Here is a 19,403-nt window from a genome sequence, read left to right on the forward strand (position 1 = left end):
AGCAGCATATAACTCTTTTCTCTTTCAGTGGAAGCTTTAAAAGCATATTTAAAAAGGAAATTTCCTGGAATGCAATGTTTTAACACTTTAAAAGCTACAGATACCTCAAGGATCTGAACATTTCATATAAATTGCTGACCATGGCTTATGATTTGCTTAATTTTTTTAAATTTAAGTGGCAACTACAGATGTGTATCTCACAGAACAACCCTGACCAAATTGATGGGTTCAAATCAAAAGAGGTTTTCTTAGGTTTTGTTTGAAGAAGGTGCAAGAAGAGCTCAGACACATTTATATCAGGGCATGACATTTTAAAATAGATCTCCAATACATTATGCTCTAGAACTATAAATAACCATTTTTTATTTATGATTCTATTTAAAAGTGCAGCAATGACTGAATGTATGTTCCTAGTAAACTCAATAAATCATTGTTTTATACTTTGTGGCAAAAGGAAAGCATTAAATGAGTAGAAAATATTGCAGATCTTTGGAAGCTTCATTTTCAGTAAGAGGAAGAAAAATATTGGTCAGAAAATTTGATGTGCAAACCACTATACTGTGGCTAAACAGAATTTGTGATTTTAGTGATTCAGAACAAATAGGGTACGTGGGCCTGCCGGGAGATCACAGGTGCGTGCAGCTACAGGCACAGAAAAACACACTTGAGCAGTGTCCCAAAATATCTGATGTCATCTCTTATAAAACATCTTCACTCTTTCCCCAGGTAATTTGTGCTCAACTTTGAAGTCGCAATTGCGTGATGGGGTGGCAGTTTGTGATAGAGGACTGTACAGCTGATGAAAAACGTATACTCACTGGGAAGGAGAGGCTGTTGTGAAGCAATCTGTGGAACTAGAGTTTGCCTCCATAGCGGAACTTGGGCTGGATCTATATTTGTACACTGGATGAAGCTTAAACTAAGAATCAAAGAACCCTCATCTCCTATTATGAGAGCTGTGGTTTATAGAAGCCTGAAGCTTCAGTTGAGGATTTCATTCACCTTCACTGTTGTGAATGTACTTTGTTAAGAACTATGAGTATGTGAAATCATCAGTGCACAGAGCCCCGTCTTGATTCAAGGTTTACATGTGATTTCTGAAGTTTCGAAAGCTCCCTTGCCCTGCTCCATGAAAAATAATGTCACCTCCATAAATGTCAGCTACCCTTTCCAACCCACATAAGGTTGTCCTCACCAGAAGGTGAGCTGTCAGAAGAGAAGACCTTCAGTTTTCTGTCATATGGCTCTGAAGAAGGTAGATGGGACATATGGCAATTGCAATTGCAAAGCTCCTTTGTCTGCAGAGAAAAACAATGTTGTGTTCTCTGTGAGGCTGTTGGCAGGGGGTGAACCTCACTTCTGAACAAATTTGATTTGTATTTTTTATTTTTGCATCCCCAAAGTAAAATAAGACACATTGCAGTGGGATGCCATAGTGGAGCTGTGCAGTACATTGCTCAGCATTAGGCAGGCTGCATTACCTCGCATAATCGATATCAGCTCTTCATGGATTACTGACTCTGGAATCTGGAAGTACATAAGAACTGCACAGGCTAATAATACTCTATATTGTATAGGTATTGGCAAATTTAACTGCCATTCATGTTTAAATGCTCTACTTAGGCATGCAAATCAAGACAAAAGCTTCCCCAGACCCTGCGTACAATTACTGCAAAAAACAAAGCATCTTCACATGGTAGTATGAGTAACCTTCCCTTAACGCTATCCAACTTAGTTTCAACATTATGATATTTACTTGGAAATTTAAAAAGAGGCATCAAAACAACTGTGGGAAATTTATTGAAATGAGATGTTTTTAATGAAGAGAAAATTAAGATCAGCAAGTCCATTTTAAGAGGTCAGTTTAATTTAATAAAATGAAATGGGACTAAGATAAGTTTATCCAAATAACACCTTAAAGTTAATTAAGTCATAAAGTTTCAGGTAAGAGAGGAGCAAACAGACCAACAGTTCTCAACCTGTCCAGTTGCAAGCATAATATCTGTCAGGCTCACAATTCTGCACACCAAAAATAGTAACTGTATTTCTGTCAAACTCATACTCCACTCTTACCCACTGCAATCCCACTTCAGCTATTAAATTTTATGATTTTTTTTTTAGGCGCACATATTTTTAAACAGCCCTTTCAAAGATCACTGCATCTGTATATTGTATATTACAGAGGCAATTTCATAAATGTTTTATAGAGAGGCAAACTGACATCCCTCTTCCTACGGAGTCCCCTGCCTATAGATTCAAGGGTCACATTAGCCTTCGTTGCCAGCACAATGTTTTTTCATTTCAGTTCAGACATCTATGCTGAGATTCATCTGACCAAATGTAGACATTTGGGCTACACTTCTATTTGACAGACAAAAAGAGGCACTCTCAGGGTGCAATTAGTATTGTCTTAAAACAGGCTTCTAAAATATGTCAGCTGAATAATAATCAAAGTATGTCAATTTTTCTCCATTTTATCCACAAAGGAAGTCTAGAGTAAGTAGCTCAGATACTGACATTTACACTGTAGCTGTATGAGGTTCAGTGAAATAAATCATAGGTGTAGATCCACCTTTGCAGTAGTGGTGTATTTTATTTCAATAAGTCTAATTTACCAAGCAATTCTAGTTACTCTGTATTATTTACCTGTCCTCATAAATGTTTATTATTCTCTCAGTCTTTGTCATCTATGAATTTTACTGGCAATGATTTTGCAATTACTTCCAATTCATTCATGAAAATGCTGGGTACTGTAGAAACAGGGTTATTATGGACACAATCTGTAACTATTTGGTAAGCATTATATATGACTGATTATTACGGTGATTTTATGTTTAAGCATACTGTCAGAGCAATTTTTAGAGTTTATATATATTTAGAGTGGATACTATAAATTCCTACAGTAAGAGGAAAGTTTATTCCATGAGCAACAGGATCGAGTTTTGTGCCTGTGATGGTACTGCCTTTATAAACCTCCTAATTTCAGGAGCTTAGAGCTGACTGCAAAATTCTCATTAAGCTGCATCTGTTACACGCTGAAATAAAAATTGATTGGACCATGGGAAGAGCAATAAATAGAAGTTCACTACTTAACAACTCATAAAAGCCAGAAGATTGGAGGAAGCGAGGAAAAGCAAAGGAACGTATTTACAGCTTAGCATCAGAGAAATAAGGCCTTATGCCAGACCACCCAAAAATTCTTGGCACGTTGGTAATTCCATTGTAATTTCCAGCATCAGTCCAAAAAAACCCTGTGGGTAATTTGGTTACCTGAGGAAGGATACTGTTCAGCATAATCCCTAGCAACTGTGAGACTGGTATTTCAGACTGTCTTAGACATTACACATTTGCTATGGCAATCTCTAGGTCTATCTTACCAATCAAACTGACAGCTGTAAGGCAAATCTGCTTTATTCCTTAATTGTGAAACCTGTGGAGACACAGAGTGCCACTGAGAACATTTAGTGGTTCAAAAGAGATACACAGGTCTGAAATCCTCAGAACATTTAGCTATTCACAATGCATAATCCAATCCACATGCAACAGTGCATTGAAATATATACTTAAGTTTAAATGCACGCATAAATCCCATTAAAGTTAATATTTATGTGAATGACTAAACACTTCACTATGTAGAGGTGTAGTTATTTGTGTATCAAAGTTCAATTTATGCTTCAGTGATTTGAAGAATATGTGCCCATTGAATTATTGGTTCTAACTGAAGATATACTGACATGAAGTTGGATATTTATTCTGAACACCATTACCAAAACAATTTAATAACTTAATGCATGATATATCACATGATAAAATGGAATCTATAGTAATTATGTTTCTAATGTGTATTGCAATGTAAAATAATATTTACTGCAGCACACGTTTTCTGAATAAATGCATATCAAATACAGGAAGTTTAGGGTTTACAAAGGCACACGCAACACAGTTAAGATCATACACAGTTGATGAATCTACTCTATACCTTAAAATATTTGAGATCTCAAAAGTGAAAGTGGCAATTCCTATAGCACCGATAAATATTGACTGCCTAACTCACTAGCATGTTGCTTGAATATCCTGTGTCAATGCTCAAATCCACACTGACCAGTCTCCAAGTTTTTTAAGTCATAAATAAGAAAACACTGAATTTACTTTTGTACAACTGCAAGTCTTCAGAGAGCACAGTATATGGAGTTTTCTCCTCTAGAATTTTCCAAAATTTGATCGTCTGCTAGGTGAATATTAGTGAATATTAGGAGATGTATGCAAATACCTCTAAAATACGTCTTTCCGTGTTTTAGTCATTTCAAGAACTTACGCTTTGGAGAATTATTATTCACTATCCTCTAACACCAACTTAAAACAGTGGAGGTTCTCCCAGTCTGTAAGGAAAGCAGCTAGAAACATTCCATAAACCAAATGAGTGCCTGAAACAAACGGTTTCCAGGACCTTTCTAGTACTTTTTTATTTGGATTCAATAATACAGACATTTTAGTCACTGTCACAAAAGAAAACAGAAAAATGGCGACATCCCAGGGAGTGAAAAGGATATGCTGCCAAATGTCATAATGTCATTGAAACTATTATAAAGCCTTTAAATATTTATCAGGGTCTTTATTTACTGTTTGAATAGCTATTGCACAACTGGTTCCTGTTGACTGCCATTGTTACAAGTTTTTACATGCCTCAGCAGCTAATCGTCATGGACCAAAGTGATTCAAAACAAGGAGAGGTAGCCTAGATTACAAAATGTGTACTGAAAGTTAGACATCTTGATGCACATGGAATTAAGTGTTTATGGGACCTGCTGAAGCAACAGAATTTGGTGACACATAATCTACACTGGATTCCCAGTTTTCCAAAAAGCAGTTCATGGTAGTCATAATCTACCTCTCTGTCTCCCCAATAATTACTTCACTCGTTGTTCCAAAAGCAGACATAATGTTCTCCTATAATATTTTTCCCAGTCAGATGGATGTCACCCCTCTGAAAAGCACGCTATCTCAGCCCTTACTTTTTAAAATTTCTTTTGCAGGTGAGGCTTTGAAGTAGGGGACAAGTAGCTTGCTTTGCATGGATCCCCACTGTTGTTAACTACATACAATGTCCTAGGAAAAACTTCACAGTATCTTTCTCCCCTATACCAAACATCTATAAATTCAAACCACTGTATGATTTGGCTGGAATCATATCAAAAGCTTTCAAAGCTCAGGACTCTTTCTGTGCATGGAAATGATGCAAACTTTATGTTAAGTTGTACAAGAGAAATATTCTGAGAGTAAAATTTAGTTCGCTAGATATTTTCAAAGAAGTGCAGAAACTTTAATTTATATCCAACACTTGCCAACACTAAGACAAAGATTCATGCCTTATCTTTTCTAAAGCAATATGATACAGCAGCACACTTTTCTTAATGACTGTGGTCAGGTAAATCTTGGGCAGAGTTGTGATACTCTGTTTTACCACAATCTCCAATTCAAATCACTTTTTGCAGTGTAATCAATGGCTTTCATACAATTCACTGGCAATCTTGTGGAAAATGGCAGGAGATCCTGCAACAGGTCAACTATTACACAGTCCTCTGCTATAACTCACATAGCTGGAGTAAATTCAGCCTTTTCAAGCCTGCTGCCTTTTACACAACCAAAACTTCCTATTCATGTTGAAAAATAAAGCTTACAAATCCAGATATTACAACTACAGCTTTAGTTACTGCATTGTTGTGTTATTAATTAAATTATTGGCAAGATATTGATATGGCACATTGTTTACCATGGCAATTTTTCATCCAAAGCATTCAGTCTGCAGTTTTACAGTCTCAAAAATTACAGACTTCCTTGCTATTCAGATGAGCTCATTCTTGCTTTAATAGACCAGAGGATATTAGTTAAGGACTGGAACTGATTAGGGCACTGAAGAGCCTGATTTTGTCTTTCTTAATCTATAGCACTTCATACAAATTCAACCAAAGCCCCAAACTTTGAAGAACTACACTGTCAAAAAGAAATTACAATGAAATTAGGATATCTGATGACCTTGCCACAGGGTCCTAAATCAATCAATCAATCAATCAGTCTTTGAAAACTAAAATAAAAAATAACATTTGGCTTTCAGAAAGTGCCTAAAATTTTAGGGGCAGCTGACAGGAAAGTCATCTTTCTTCGTTTACATAAGAAGAGTAAATTAACTAATTCATGTGATTAAAAAAATAAAAAAATAAAAAAAATCCTGCAGAGTAGAAGAAAGAGACTGATAAACAGCTGAAGGAAAGGCATCCAACATCAAGATTATTCTCCTAGGTAATACTGATATTAGAAACCACCTTGACAGGCTGAAATACTTTTGGCAAACTTTGTGAAAGAGAACTCAGAGATTCAAGATCAAAGAAAGCAATGACTGGCTTCCATATATATTTAGAAAAATATTGTGAACTAGTGTCCTCAAAATCACTGCAGGAAAAGGTGTCTGGAAAATTATTTCCCTGATCTAGTCTTATGTCTTAAATTACTGCAGTTTCTCTGGGCGTATTTTCTTCTATGTGCTTATTTTGGAGTGCTCACCCAAAGCGAGACTTTTCTTATTTTGATTTAGTGACCCCTACAGGAATGACACCATCTGAAAAAAAGAAATCATAGCAGTAATAGCTAGTTCTAATAACAGTCCCAAGGAAGCTGGACATCCGGAAAGGGGGAACACCGCTAGCTGGACATTGAGACATGCTATGGCCTGAAACAGGAGTTAGAGCAGACTCCCTTCCCTTGGCAAAAATGTGTTAGTGCTTAAAACATCTGCCAGAAGATTTAAATTTCCTCTTAGATGTCTGGATCTGAAAGGAATGAGATTCTGCTCCCCTCAGATGAGCAGAAAGCCGGACTCCCAGGAGACAGCCATACTCCGACTCCTATGTTGGCTCCAAATATGAAAATGTTGGACAAAATTGATAAAGGTTTCCCGATCAAGGATCCCCTGAACAAGAATGGAGTCCACATACAGCTCTGAATTCATGTCTGTTTATAAGAAGAGGAGTATCTTTTCCATGACCTTTGACAACCCAAGCAAGCTCCAGCTGACTGCTGCCAAGTCATGATCAGAGCACACTGAAGCTGTCCTGAAGCAACTGAGAGAGGTACGTTGTCATGGGAAAATGATCACAGTCCATTTGTCACTGTCAACAATGTGTGTGGGACTGTCCTTTGATGGAGAAAAATTACAATGTTGAAATATGGAAGAAGCCTTAGAAGTCATGTAAGAAACGCTAAGAAGCTGAAGAGATGATTCTTTTGTTAATGGACAAGAGAGGCCAGAAATTAGAAGCGGTTGCCTTGGCTTTTAGTGTCATTTTGGGTATTAGAAAGAAAAAACAAGCCCTCTGTCCTTGGCTGTTTGGAAATACATCCCAGGAGGGTAAGATCCTCTGAAAGGGAACTGAAGAGTGTTAGACTGACTGTTGGATTTCAGAAACTGATCCACGGTTCATGTCACTACAAAATGTCTTGCCAGAAGGAAGGAACTTCAGCCAACCACCTTTGGAAAGAACCAGCACTGTGTCCCAGTGGGCTGCTAATTACTGTTTTTTGTAGGCTCTGGTTATACTGATGTTGGGCTGAAGTGGCAGGGGGGTGAAATATGACTGAGCTCTGGCTTGACTTCCTGCTGCAGTTTGCTTCAAAGCCAGTTCTAGTGGCAAAACGCTAAAAAGGAGATGAGGAATGAACAGACAATTTCTAAAATAAATGATTGCAAACTCTATTTTTTGATAGGAAATGAATTAAACAATTTTTTTTTGTTGTTGTTTTTTTTAGAGACACCCTTAGTACTTCAGTACTTAGCAAGTACCTTAGAATCATGACTAGAGATACAGATGCTCCTATTCTATTCTTTGCTTTGCTCAAGGGGTTTTAGGTTCAGTTAGCTGTATGAACACAGACTTGTTTTCAACAATCCTATTTAATCCTTGCTTCCCAGGCTTCATCTTTTGAATTAATTTTGAGATGTCATCTTTCATATTATACTTGGAGAACTTAGTGAGAATACAAATGCCTGAAATTAAATAAATATTGGGGAAACTGGGACACAAACTTCTGGAACTTGACAATTCAGCAATTTAATAAGCCACTTCTTAACATATAACTTTGCATTTCCTCTGTCCTAAATATACGTTCCCCGAGGGAGGGGTGATACTTTTGTACTAACACCAGTATAGTGATCTCATGTGAAGTGTTTACGTGCTAATTTAAAAATCAATAATAGTATTTTTCATGTAACAATGCCTCTGTGATTTAAGTACCTGTTCTTCCATGGGACTGCTGACACCAAACACGAAAATCAAAGGTGAAAATACTATGTAAATTCCATCCTTGGCCACATTCAAGCATCTCTCAGAAACCTCAGTGAGCCAAACTGACTACAGCCATATGCTCTAGCAACAAATTTAATCAACTTACATGGAGGACCATTTACATTTGATGATATCTCTCAGCTACAGTTGCATTGCTCCTAAGATAGGAAAATAATGCCAAAACTCCTAGTAGGTTCAGAAACTTATTCGGTGATTTTTTAATAAAAGAGTTAGTGGATGTATGGAAGGGCAATACCAGTTAAAGAACTGCAGGTGACATTTTTGTGTAGATATAGATGGCTTGGCTGCTATTCAAGTGACCTAATTTTGGGAGTTCTTTAGGTGGAAGCTAGACTTGTGATGTTCTCTACCAAAACTCAGAATGCAATATAAGTAAGTACCGAGCAAAGCAATAAACTGATTAAAGGAATAATGTGCTTACTGGCATTATGTTATTATTAGCTTTGGCAACTATCAAATACTGGCCAAACATAAAAAATGTTTCAGATTCAAGCCCATTGCTTTTGACCTTGTAATAAATAAAAGCCTTCCAAAAAGTAAGCTAGACTAAAATATTAAATCCTGGCTCCAAAGGAGAAAGACAACACATAACAAAGTGATTCTGTAAGCACAAATCTCCCTGAAAACCTTGGCTGAAAATGTAGCACATGAACAATACCCTGGCTCATGACTGTGGAAAAAACTGTTCTCAGTTTAAAATGTTTGTCATCAATGTAATCCCATCTTTAATTATAATTAATGTCAGGGGCTTTTTATGTGCTGGAATGGTAATAAGTTGCCAAGAGTTCAGCTTTTAGGAAGGCACATATTTCCGAATTACAGCGGAGATTGATCTTAAAATGGAACAAATAATAATGTATAAAGCTGTCAGGGATACAATGAACTGAAGACATTACAGTAGCAATAACTTAAAGTACTGACAGCCTGGAAATATTCTGAGTGACTTTTAGAAAGACACCTTTTTTCTCTCTTTTATTACTGATTTTTTTTTATTTCAACTTCAGCCAAAATAATTAAAATATTGTTTAGATTTGTAGCTAGTGCAGTTTAGTTTGGCAGTATCTGTATGGCCAAAAAGTTCAGCTTAATCTTACTCTAACCAGTTTACACCAATGTATTAGCACTTGTTACTCTTCCCATGTCAAATCAGCAGCTGAGCTGCTTGACCAGTTGCTAAAAGAGACTGGCCAGTATTACGTTACGACCTCTTAGAATCAAAATGCAGCTGACGTTGAAGCCCAGGCACAAAAATTATCTAAGACCCACAGGTCCAGTTAGTTGCCACTGTTTGCCTCCATGTTTTCTCACTTGGTGACAGCTATTTGCGTGGATTATTGAATGGCTGTGTTCACAGTTGAGAAGCAGACAGAAAATTGCAAGCAGAGATTCCCTTTGAAGTTTTTTCATCAGCAGTGACCACTGAGGAACATTTAGAATCATAGAATCATTTTGGTTGGAAGAGACCCTTAAGATCACTGAGTCCAACCATAACGTAAATCTAGCACTAAACCATATCCCTAAGAACCTCATCTACACATCTTTTAAACACCTCCAGGGATGGTGACTGCACCATTTCCCTTGGCAGCCTGTTCCAAGGCCTGACAACCCTTTCTGGGAAGAAATTTTCCCTAATATCCAATCTGAACCTCCCCTGGCGCAACTTGAGGCCATTTCCTCTCATCCATTTGCTCCAATGATACGCAATGCAGTGGTGACTGCACAGCCTTGGGCCTCTCCATTTGGTCTAGGGCTGTGTCTGCTCACACTGAGTGTGCCACAGCGCATCAGTTCAAGTTGATGCTCAACAACTTTGAGAGTGTTCCTGTGCTTGGGCTGCAGCTTGTTTCAGTATGCCTGGAAATCCAGCCTTTGCCATATTACAGTCTCAGATCCAGACAATTGTGCAAGTGAACTGTGCATACTTACGCAATAGTTAGAGAGATTCTTATGTGTTATGAAGTTGCCATATCTAGCTAAGACCAAGTGACTGGGAATTTTAAAGTCATTACTGGTGTTGCGGTCAACTTTGCTGTTTTATATATCTGTGACACAAATTACTACAGTAAATGAGAAATAAATAGTATTTCTTCATAGATAAGTTGCCTTTTAAATCATACTTCCTCAGAAAACCCAAAATATTAGAAAAAGCCCATGCAGACTCATGTAACCTAGAATGGCAAGAGAGCACTTTGACAAACTACTCTTACATAGCTAAACTGTGTGATTGCAGTACAATGTTTAATCAATTTTAGCACAAATAACAGCGAAGAAGCAGTGACACTGCCTGTAAGATATATGTGTCTACAGCAGCAGCCAGTGACAAATGCTTGAAGTGATCTGCATAAACAGCTTTTGCCAACAATCTGGATGTTAGTGTGCTAAAACCCACATAGTTGCAACAGCACTCTGCTATCCATGTCAGCTAGAACAGAAACATAACCATGTGATGCTTTATTTTGTGCTTATAGATACTCCAGGGAGCAGCATAATTTATTTCATCCAACTTTATCTGTCTAAAGTGTGGGTATTTACTTGAAGGAATTGCTTTAACCTTTTATATCCATTGCAGTTTTCACAGATTTCTACTGCAAGACAGTATGAATGAGCTGCTTGTCTTGTCTTTGGGTAAGGAGGAAGGCTACAAACTGGCTTAGATTAGATGTCTAACTAAAGTTAGGAGAAATTAGTAGCATTTTGTAGGCTAAATGTGTTATTTGCTCATGTAGATGTCTCTGAGGTTAAATATGACCTTGTTGGCTTTTTTTGGTGTTTGTTGTTGTTGTTGGTGGTGGTTTTTTACTAAGATGCTACATGGCAATGGGAACTGCACAAAGCAGAGAACTAAACCTCAAACCATTTCACTTCAAGGAATTATTCTGATTAAAACAAAGCCAGAAGTTAAAGCTAAAAGATCTTAGAAAATGCAGCATCTTTCTTTATTATCCTTTGGACAGCAGAATAATCAGCAGAAGTAAATATGTGATCTTCATGCTGCATTTGGGAAAATGAGAAAAACAGAGTTTCACAAAAATGGTCCCTGATTTAGACAGACTGGTCTGCTTTCTAGTCAAAAATCTGTTCAGCTCTAGTTGATATGGTAGATTTTCACTAATTATGAAAAATAAGAGCAAGGTCTTAAAAAACAAAAAGGAATTACCCAAGGTCACTTACAAAGTCAGCAACTGATTTGAGAACAGAAACTTGATACTATCTTCCTTCTTCACTTGAGCACATGAGACTAAATGAACAAGCCATTAGAAAATATAGCAGGAGACATGAATTTCATTGATAAGAAACTTCCAAAGTATTTTAAAAATATGAATAAATAAGCATACATGTAACTAAGTACTAATACACATAAGGTTTGTATGCCCTTCATATAAACTTTAACATATAGTTCCCACAGGATTCTGAGGTTCACTTTTTAAACAGTACAAAAGATATAGAATAAAAGCTACAGTGGAAATGACATGACTGTAAATTGATGTGCGCGTCTCAGGAGCCATTTCTCTGTTTTCACTGGTTCCTGGTATGTGCTCAGCAGCTCGCAGGCACACTCAGCAAGACTGGAACTTGGGAGTAATGAGAAGCTACAATCTCTGTAAATATTGGTTAGAAAAGAAATTCTAGGGCTTTTAATAAGATGAGAACAACTGAAAAAATCCACAACACTTGAGAATTTACTTGAAGGCGTAAAGCATTACTTAGCTAAATTGGAATTTGCATTTTTACCTGTAACAAAGATTTATGAGATGGATTGCTGTTGACTAAGCCATTGTATTTGCAAAGTATTGTTGTAATATGGGAATTTACTATTACCTGATTATTGTTTTTGAATCACAATGTTGAATCTGCCACCCTTGGTGACCAAAAGTTGCAGCCATTGCCTATTCTGTTGACAAAGATTTTGCCTTTTAATTTTTTTTTTCAAGATGTCCTGGAAATTTGTCTTAGTATTAGGAGTGTTTCAGCAAGGACATGACTGAATAATTTTGATAATGGATGCCTTTTAAGCATCTAAATCCAGTCACTCTGTAATTTAAAAAAAAAAAAAAGTGTTACATGTACATGTACATCTACAGTGTTACATGCCACTCAGCATACCAGCAATGACTGAGATCAATGGTAGAAAAAAACCCTGTGTTTCCAAGTTAGTCATGTAAACAGTTTTAACTGCAAAATTTCTGTCCCAGAAAATGAAGTGCAGTATCATGAGGACTGCTGTAGATTATATCTAATCATCCTAGACTGAAGCTGAGGATAAAGATGTCTTCTTCATAGGCATCAACAGACAAAGCTGACATGAGGTTCCTAGCCCTTCACAAACCTCTTTACCTGGGAACAATGAGGAAACTACAAAATTTCAGAATGCAGTCACAAAAAGCTTTCCAAACATTTTGTAGTATCATCCCCACAAGGAATTTTACCCATGGGCAAAAAGAGCTATATAAGATGAACTCAAACCACAGTTTAAAATTTCAAAGAGGAAAAATAATTAATTAATTTTAACTTACATATGAGACTATTGTTGTCATCAACATATGCACATATAATTTCACTACAATATTTTTTGATGTTGTATGTTGACTATACTATACTATACTATACAGTTGAGTATACTCCAGCCTGTGGATCTGTTTCTTAAAACATTCTATACGCTGAAAGGTCTTTACACCATTTGTCTAACATTTCACAAACTGTTAAGTGATCCTTAAATACTCTTTAGCCTTATTTTTCCTAATCATCACTGCATCTATGGGGATGCCATTCCCCAAAATGAATCTAGGAATTCATAGCACTTGAGTGAGCATCTTCTAAAGAAAGACAAAAAGAGGTCTTCTCTTCACTGCCCCCAAGTAGCATTGTAGCCATTTTTATCAGGCAGAGAATGCCAACAACTTTTGCACATGGACAGGAAGTAATTTAGCATTACATCATAAGCCTGAAACATTTCTGTGTTCTCTCTTTGGAACTGCTTCTCTTCGGAATGGCTTACTGATGAATCAAACAATACATTATATGTTCAATGGGTGTACTTTGGCTTATACAAAGCTACACACATACAACTGTCCTACTCAACACAGAGTTTAAACTTAGTTTTTGTTTGTTTGTTTTTTCTCTGTACAGCAATTATTTCATGAATCATATCATGCTCCTTGTAATCACATTTTCATCAATACCTTTCTTACCATTTCCAATCTACTGGGAACTCATTTAGCTATGCAGGTGACTCACCTAAACCAGGCATTTGTGAAAATAAGAACAAGTGTACATATAACTAGAGAGACAAAGTGCATAAACTGCTATGAAGCCAGCCTCATTTTGCATATTCCATTTGATCTCTCATCAAGTTGTATAAATATGAAGCAACCCAGAATATAATTAAACCAGGCTAGGCTAAATCCCTGTAAAAGGTCATGTTAAACAAAATTTTATCTATTACAACTACTGACCTGCTACACCAAGACCTTGTGAAAGAGCATAAAAACAACAGACTGTCACACAAGGAGATTCATCTCTCTTTCTTACAACTGTTGAATATTTCTGGTAGTTCTTGAAAATTATTGATGCAGGTGTTTGTCAAAATTAATTTAACTTAATGAGGACAAGCACAGCCTTCCTGCAGCATCAGACAAGTAGCTTCAGTTGAAGTTCCAAGATTATTCTTTCAAGTAGAAAAAAAAAATCCTTTCAGCTTATTAAAGTCATGTTAACTCTCATGTTCAGAGGTCCTTGAATCTCAGAACAATCTGAATTACATCTTGGAACTGAAAGTGGTTCCTAGCTTTATGAACAATGCATGTTTTAGCAAGAAATTAATCTTATCGTGTTGTCAACATTTCCTGCTTTTCTTTCCTTCACAGTTTTCTTTCATTGCAACATAACACCACTGAGGGCAGAGGTCATTTTCTTCTCTATTCTGGCCATTCAATTAGTAGCAAAAGATAAGTATTACATAAAGGAAGGGAAGCTGCTGACAGGCCTTGGAAAATTCTGTTTCATTGGCAAGGAGTTTCTTCACTCAACCTACCTTTTCTTGATTCTGGCAGAGGAGACAGTCGCATTCAAAGCAATACTGGCGCATCAGTTGCTTTTGGCGTTCGCTGGTGGGCATCAGTGATTCAGTATAACTGATGGTGAGCTGTGAGCAGCACATACAAAAACAGAGTTGGTACATTATACAAAAATTCCATATTTGTTGTAGGTATAGCTAAAATAATATTTTTTGATACAAGTTTTATTTCCAGTATAAAATGTTATCTTAACAGATGATTTCCTAGAAGAAATTGATAACTTTTAAAGGGTTAGAAAAAGGGCCAAAAATAATTTCCATAGAAAAACACTTTTTCAGATTTCCAGATAAATTGCTTGAAATTCTAAATCCCCAAAATTATTACTATTTCAACTTTTCATCCTAATTTGAAAGAAAAAGAAAAAAAACAAGAAAAAAAATGACAGAGAAATTAGAAAGAAATAAGAAATGAAGGTCAGTATCTGAATTCCCTGTGTATTAGATGCCATTTTCTATCTAATTCCAAAGCACCGGTGTTATACAACATCAAAATATCTCAAAAAATCTTGTCTTGGGGAAGATCCTACTTTCTTGCAAACCTATGTTTGAGCCTGAGGAAAGCTCCTCTTATGTCATATGCATCTTCAGTATGTCTGTGATGTTTCCTTAGTGACTAAGGAAGCACAAAAGTATTGCTGTCAAAGTTGTTGAAACTATTTACAAGAAAATTTATTAAAATGATAAAAGAAAATTATTACATTTGTGCTGTTTTCAACTCCTCATGCTGCACAGAGTGAATTCTAATGAACTACAGAGAATTCTGTAGTTTGTTCACTTCAACACCTGCCACAAGGAATTTTACGGGGCTAATCATTTGCATGGAGTTCTTAAAATGTTTAAAGCGCGCAGGCACAAACTAATGATAAGGGAAAGAATATAACAAAATAACAGCCCTGTTCAGACCAGCATTCAGTCATACACACTATTGAGACTTCACTATATGCCCAGCACACTTTGAAACACTCCAGAGGGGTCAGAGCTAAAAAATCTCAGGTCACATTATTTTATCCTGAGCCTAGACACTTCAACTAATTGGGAGAATTTTCACATGGTTCTCAGCTAAATCATAAGAATCCACTCAAAGAAATTACAGGAAAACCCGACCAATTTATAGTAATGACTATAAAATCCATTGTCAGACCCTGCATTTAGCAAATTACTGAGCATTCTAATTAAATGAGCAATTAACAAGCAACTAAACCAATGCCTGCATGTTTTTCATTTATTATTACAGCATAATTTGATTACATATTGAAGGAGGACTGTATTAAAAGAAAATTACTGAGATGGCAAAGTCAAGCATTTAAAATTATCATAGGCAGAAAGCCTGAAAAAAAAAAAGGGCTCATAATTGAAGATTAATAGTATAATGAACAAAAAAAGACAAAGTTCCACAGATAATCAAAAGTTAAAAAGTGTGAGAACTTTGTTAGCTTTTGCATTCTGTATAATGTTATTCTGTCTCAGCTTGTGCGTGTCTGAGCCAAGAGGGAATTAGTTTCACCAGTGCTGATTTACAGAACAGTCTCTACTAATCATTTGCACAGGAGCTGTAGGCTTCCTTCACAGTTTTCTGCAGTGAACGGATGGAAAGTGTTTTCTCTATTTCTTTTCCACTCTTCTCTCCTAATCTTTGTCTCTTCTGCCCCATTGTCTCCAATCTGTCCCTCTGGTCATTCTGTCTTTGTCTCTGGACATGAGTATCATCTTCCAGTCTTATTCTCTACACCTGGTCATCTAAACCTGGTTTCCCACCCTCAGTTCTAGCTCCTTACGTGGACATTCTTGGTACACCATCTTGCCAGTCCCAGGTCTTCCCTTCTGCCTCCCCTGCATGCCTCATCTTACACCTTTTCCCCATATTTGATCACCAACACTCTTACTCTCCTGAGCTAACAGTCCTTGTTGCCCTGCTCTGGTTTCTCTATAATCTTCAGTGACCCCACCAACTTTGTCCTCACTCCTTTCCCCAGCTGGTCCTACTCTGGTGTGGCAAGAAAGACCTGTCTCCCTCCCTTCCCACAAAGCACTTTCCAGGTGAGCTGTACTCCTGACCTCTTCCATTCCAAGTCCAGTTTCCCTCTCCCATCACAAGTCTCTGATCTTCATGTCTCCTTGCAACTTGCAAGTGTTTTCTGTCAAAATAATTTCACACACTGGCTTGTTCCCTGTCTCTTATCCTCTGCAGAAACATCACTGGTTCTGACCCATATCGCACTGGGCTGTGGGTTCAGGTGGCATCCAGCAGTACAAGGGATTTAATCAAGTTCAGGCACAGTGAAACACAGTAGGAATCTTCTGTGAAAATAATTCACATGAGATTAGTCTATTCTTTGCCAAAATACTTAAGACAATGGTTTAAATCTTATAATTTGTTGAATCCATCATTAGGCAGGATTCACTTCTTATACTGCAAAACAAACCCATAGCCAACATCAAACATGCTTTATCTATCTTCAGCCTACAGGCTACATCATCTCTTTCTCTTTTTTTTTTTTTTTTTTTTTTTTTTTTTTTTTTTTTTTTTGGCACTCATCTTGCAGAAAACTTGGAAGTAGGAACAAGTTTGAAAGCAGTAATTTCTTTTTCAGGGGTTAGCAAACAGTTGTGGATACAAACAGTCATGTAACAACCTGCTCCGTGTTAGGGCATATGAATGGCAGAAGGAGGAGGACAAGACATCACACTGATACCTCCTTGCATTTTAACAACTTAGGGTTTCTCTTGCTGTCAAAGGCCCGAGTCCAAATTCCACATCCTGCCAGCAGAAAACCGTAAGTGAAAAAATGTTTGTAGCTGGCAGACTGAGTGGGAAAATGTAATTAGAATATTTAGAAATATGACCAACCTAACGGTGACTAAGTCTGTACTAATCATTTAATCGTTTAAACATAAAAATTCTGTAGTCAAGTCTCTCTTCTACACTTGTTTTAATTTTGGATCCCTTCATTAGATGCAAGGCTCATTTAACTTGTACATATTTAAGAAATATACTCATTTATCAAAGGTTGTCTTAATGGTATTTGCATGTGGCATGTATGGTACTAATTAAAACATTATTTCAGCTGACCAAAGCTTGCCTCTTTATTGCATAGTTTATAAAGAATGCAGTAAATCTTTTCCCTCAAACTGCAGAATATATATGAAATAACATTTATGAAGGCAGGGAGTTATTTAACAGCCATGAGACTTATTGACTTTCAAGACTTTCTCCATAGAAATGCAGCACTCTCTGAGCCCTGTGTTTCACTCCAACACAGAAATTCTTTAACTATGGGTATGATGGTTAGTTTCTCACATCCCTCATTGGCCAAATGAGGTGGACACAACTTTCCAGCACTGCCATGCTGTAGTGGAGTTAATTTATAGCTTTTATAACAGGCTATAAGCTACAAAATTTCTAGACAGAGAACACTGTAGAAATGTAAAATCAAGTATTTTAATGCAAATGGCAGGGGGAAAAAAGTGAGTCGTCTTGTTTTTGCAATCATGGCTCTCAGGATCTTAGGAAGGGCTACGTACAAAAATCTGTTCCTGAGACAGAGTTATATAAGTGAACAGGCTGTGCTCTTTCTGTTTTGGCATATGTAACGAAAATATCTTCTACCTCAAGGAAAAAATGGATTTTAAAAAAATGTAATGTGACAAAATGTAATCTGTCAAACAGAGATATAAAACTTCTCCTAGAATTATAATAAGAGAAATATTACATATCCTGAATGAAGTCTATCACATAGATTTCATTGCTGGTCATCTGAAATGGTAGTTTGTATTTAGTATTGTATTTAGCTGATGAGGGGCCACACACTTATTTTGGAACAGAACTGGACTTCAGGTAATACATCCTGTGTCTCGGCGGGAATAATTGATTTGAGCTATGCACTGAACTAAACACAGCTATACAGCTTCTGATTGGAAAAATAGGCAAAATGAGCTCATGTCTGCCTGCAAAACACCAGGTTGACTCAGTAATTAACAAAATGGCAATTGACATTACAGCACATATCTTGATGTTGTTTTAAGTGGTTACCTTAAGGGTAGGGAAATGATGAAGACCTCTTCAGAACAGGATGTTTGTCTTTGTGAGAAAGTAAATTAGCTGATAGTTTACCTTATCACTGAAGGAGCACTGGTGATCTCCAAGTGAATAATTTTTTGCTTTCTTATAATACTTCCCCATATCTTACCTTTCTTCGCAATACTTAAATTTCTTTTTTTTTGCAAAGAACAAAGTGAAAGAAAAGGAAATTTTTTTATACTGTCAAAGTAACATCACCTAAAGTTACAAAAGCTGTGATAGTCAGCACTACAACTAACATTATCTTGAGGAGCAAAGAGGTGTTATAATTAGTTTTGAGCTGCTGGAAGCAAGTTTCAGAATGTTCTGCAGTCTTTTAAGTAGAGACATATAGAGTGAAATCCCCACAAAAATCTATTATTTCTTTCTTCCTGCTATTAGATTCAGTTATGCTCAAAAACCTCGTATAGAGTCTACAGAAACAGGAGACCCTTTCTAGTCACCTCAACTCCCAATCTATGCATGGAGATCAATAGCTGCTCCTGAGTCTTGTCTTCACTTTTGTCCTTTCCTCTGTTCTCTGTTCCATTCCCTTTATGCCAGTTGCAGGACAGAAAACACTAACATTTAGTGGTGATCATTACCATCTGGTCAAGCACTAAAACTTAGGGTATTAGCATAGACCCGTAATGCCTTATATGAATTATAACAGTCAGAGGAAGGATAGGGAAGGAAAAAAAAAGGCTACAAAGCTTGAAGGAAGTTTCTTATCAGAGCCAAATTTTCACCTAAAAATTCTACATTCATTGAAGATTTTAAATGTAATTTAAACAGACAATTAAGTTACATAATGATAGAAAGGAAAGTAGTTATTTTGAACTTCAACTAAAGCATTCACAGGCAAAAGCCAATGGGAACGCAGTGTGGTTTTGCTAAAATGGTAGTTTTCTGCTCT

At 36.7% G+C, this 19,403-nt stretch overlaps 1 protein-coding gene across 7 annotated transcripts in view; it reads right to left on the bottom strand.

The window, feature by feature from the left end:
• SMYD3 (SET and MYND domain containing 3) overlaps positions 1-19,403 on the bottom strand; it is a 406,076-nt gene that overhangs the window by 64,450 nt on the left and 322,223 nt on the right. For all 7 annotated transcript variants that reach the window (XM_065057918.1, XM_065057916.1, XM_065057920.1 and 4 more), the window contains one exon: positions 14,389-14,499. In XM_065057918.1, coding sequence (XP_064913990.1) covers positions 14,389-14,499 — 111 coding nt within the window. The remainder of the gene's footprint in view (positions 1-14,388; positions 14,500-19,403) is intronic.

The sequence above is a fragment of the Columba livia genome, chromosome 3 (genome assembly GCF_036013475.1).
Source record: "Columba livia isolate bColLiv1 breed racing homer chromosome 3, bColLiv1.pat.W.v2, whole genome shotgun sequence".
In the NCBI taxonomy this organism is placed as follows: domain Eukaryota; kingdom Metazoa; phylum Chordata; class Aves; order Columbiformes; family Columbidae; genus Columba; species Columba livia.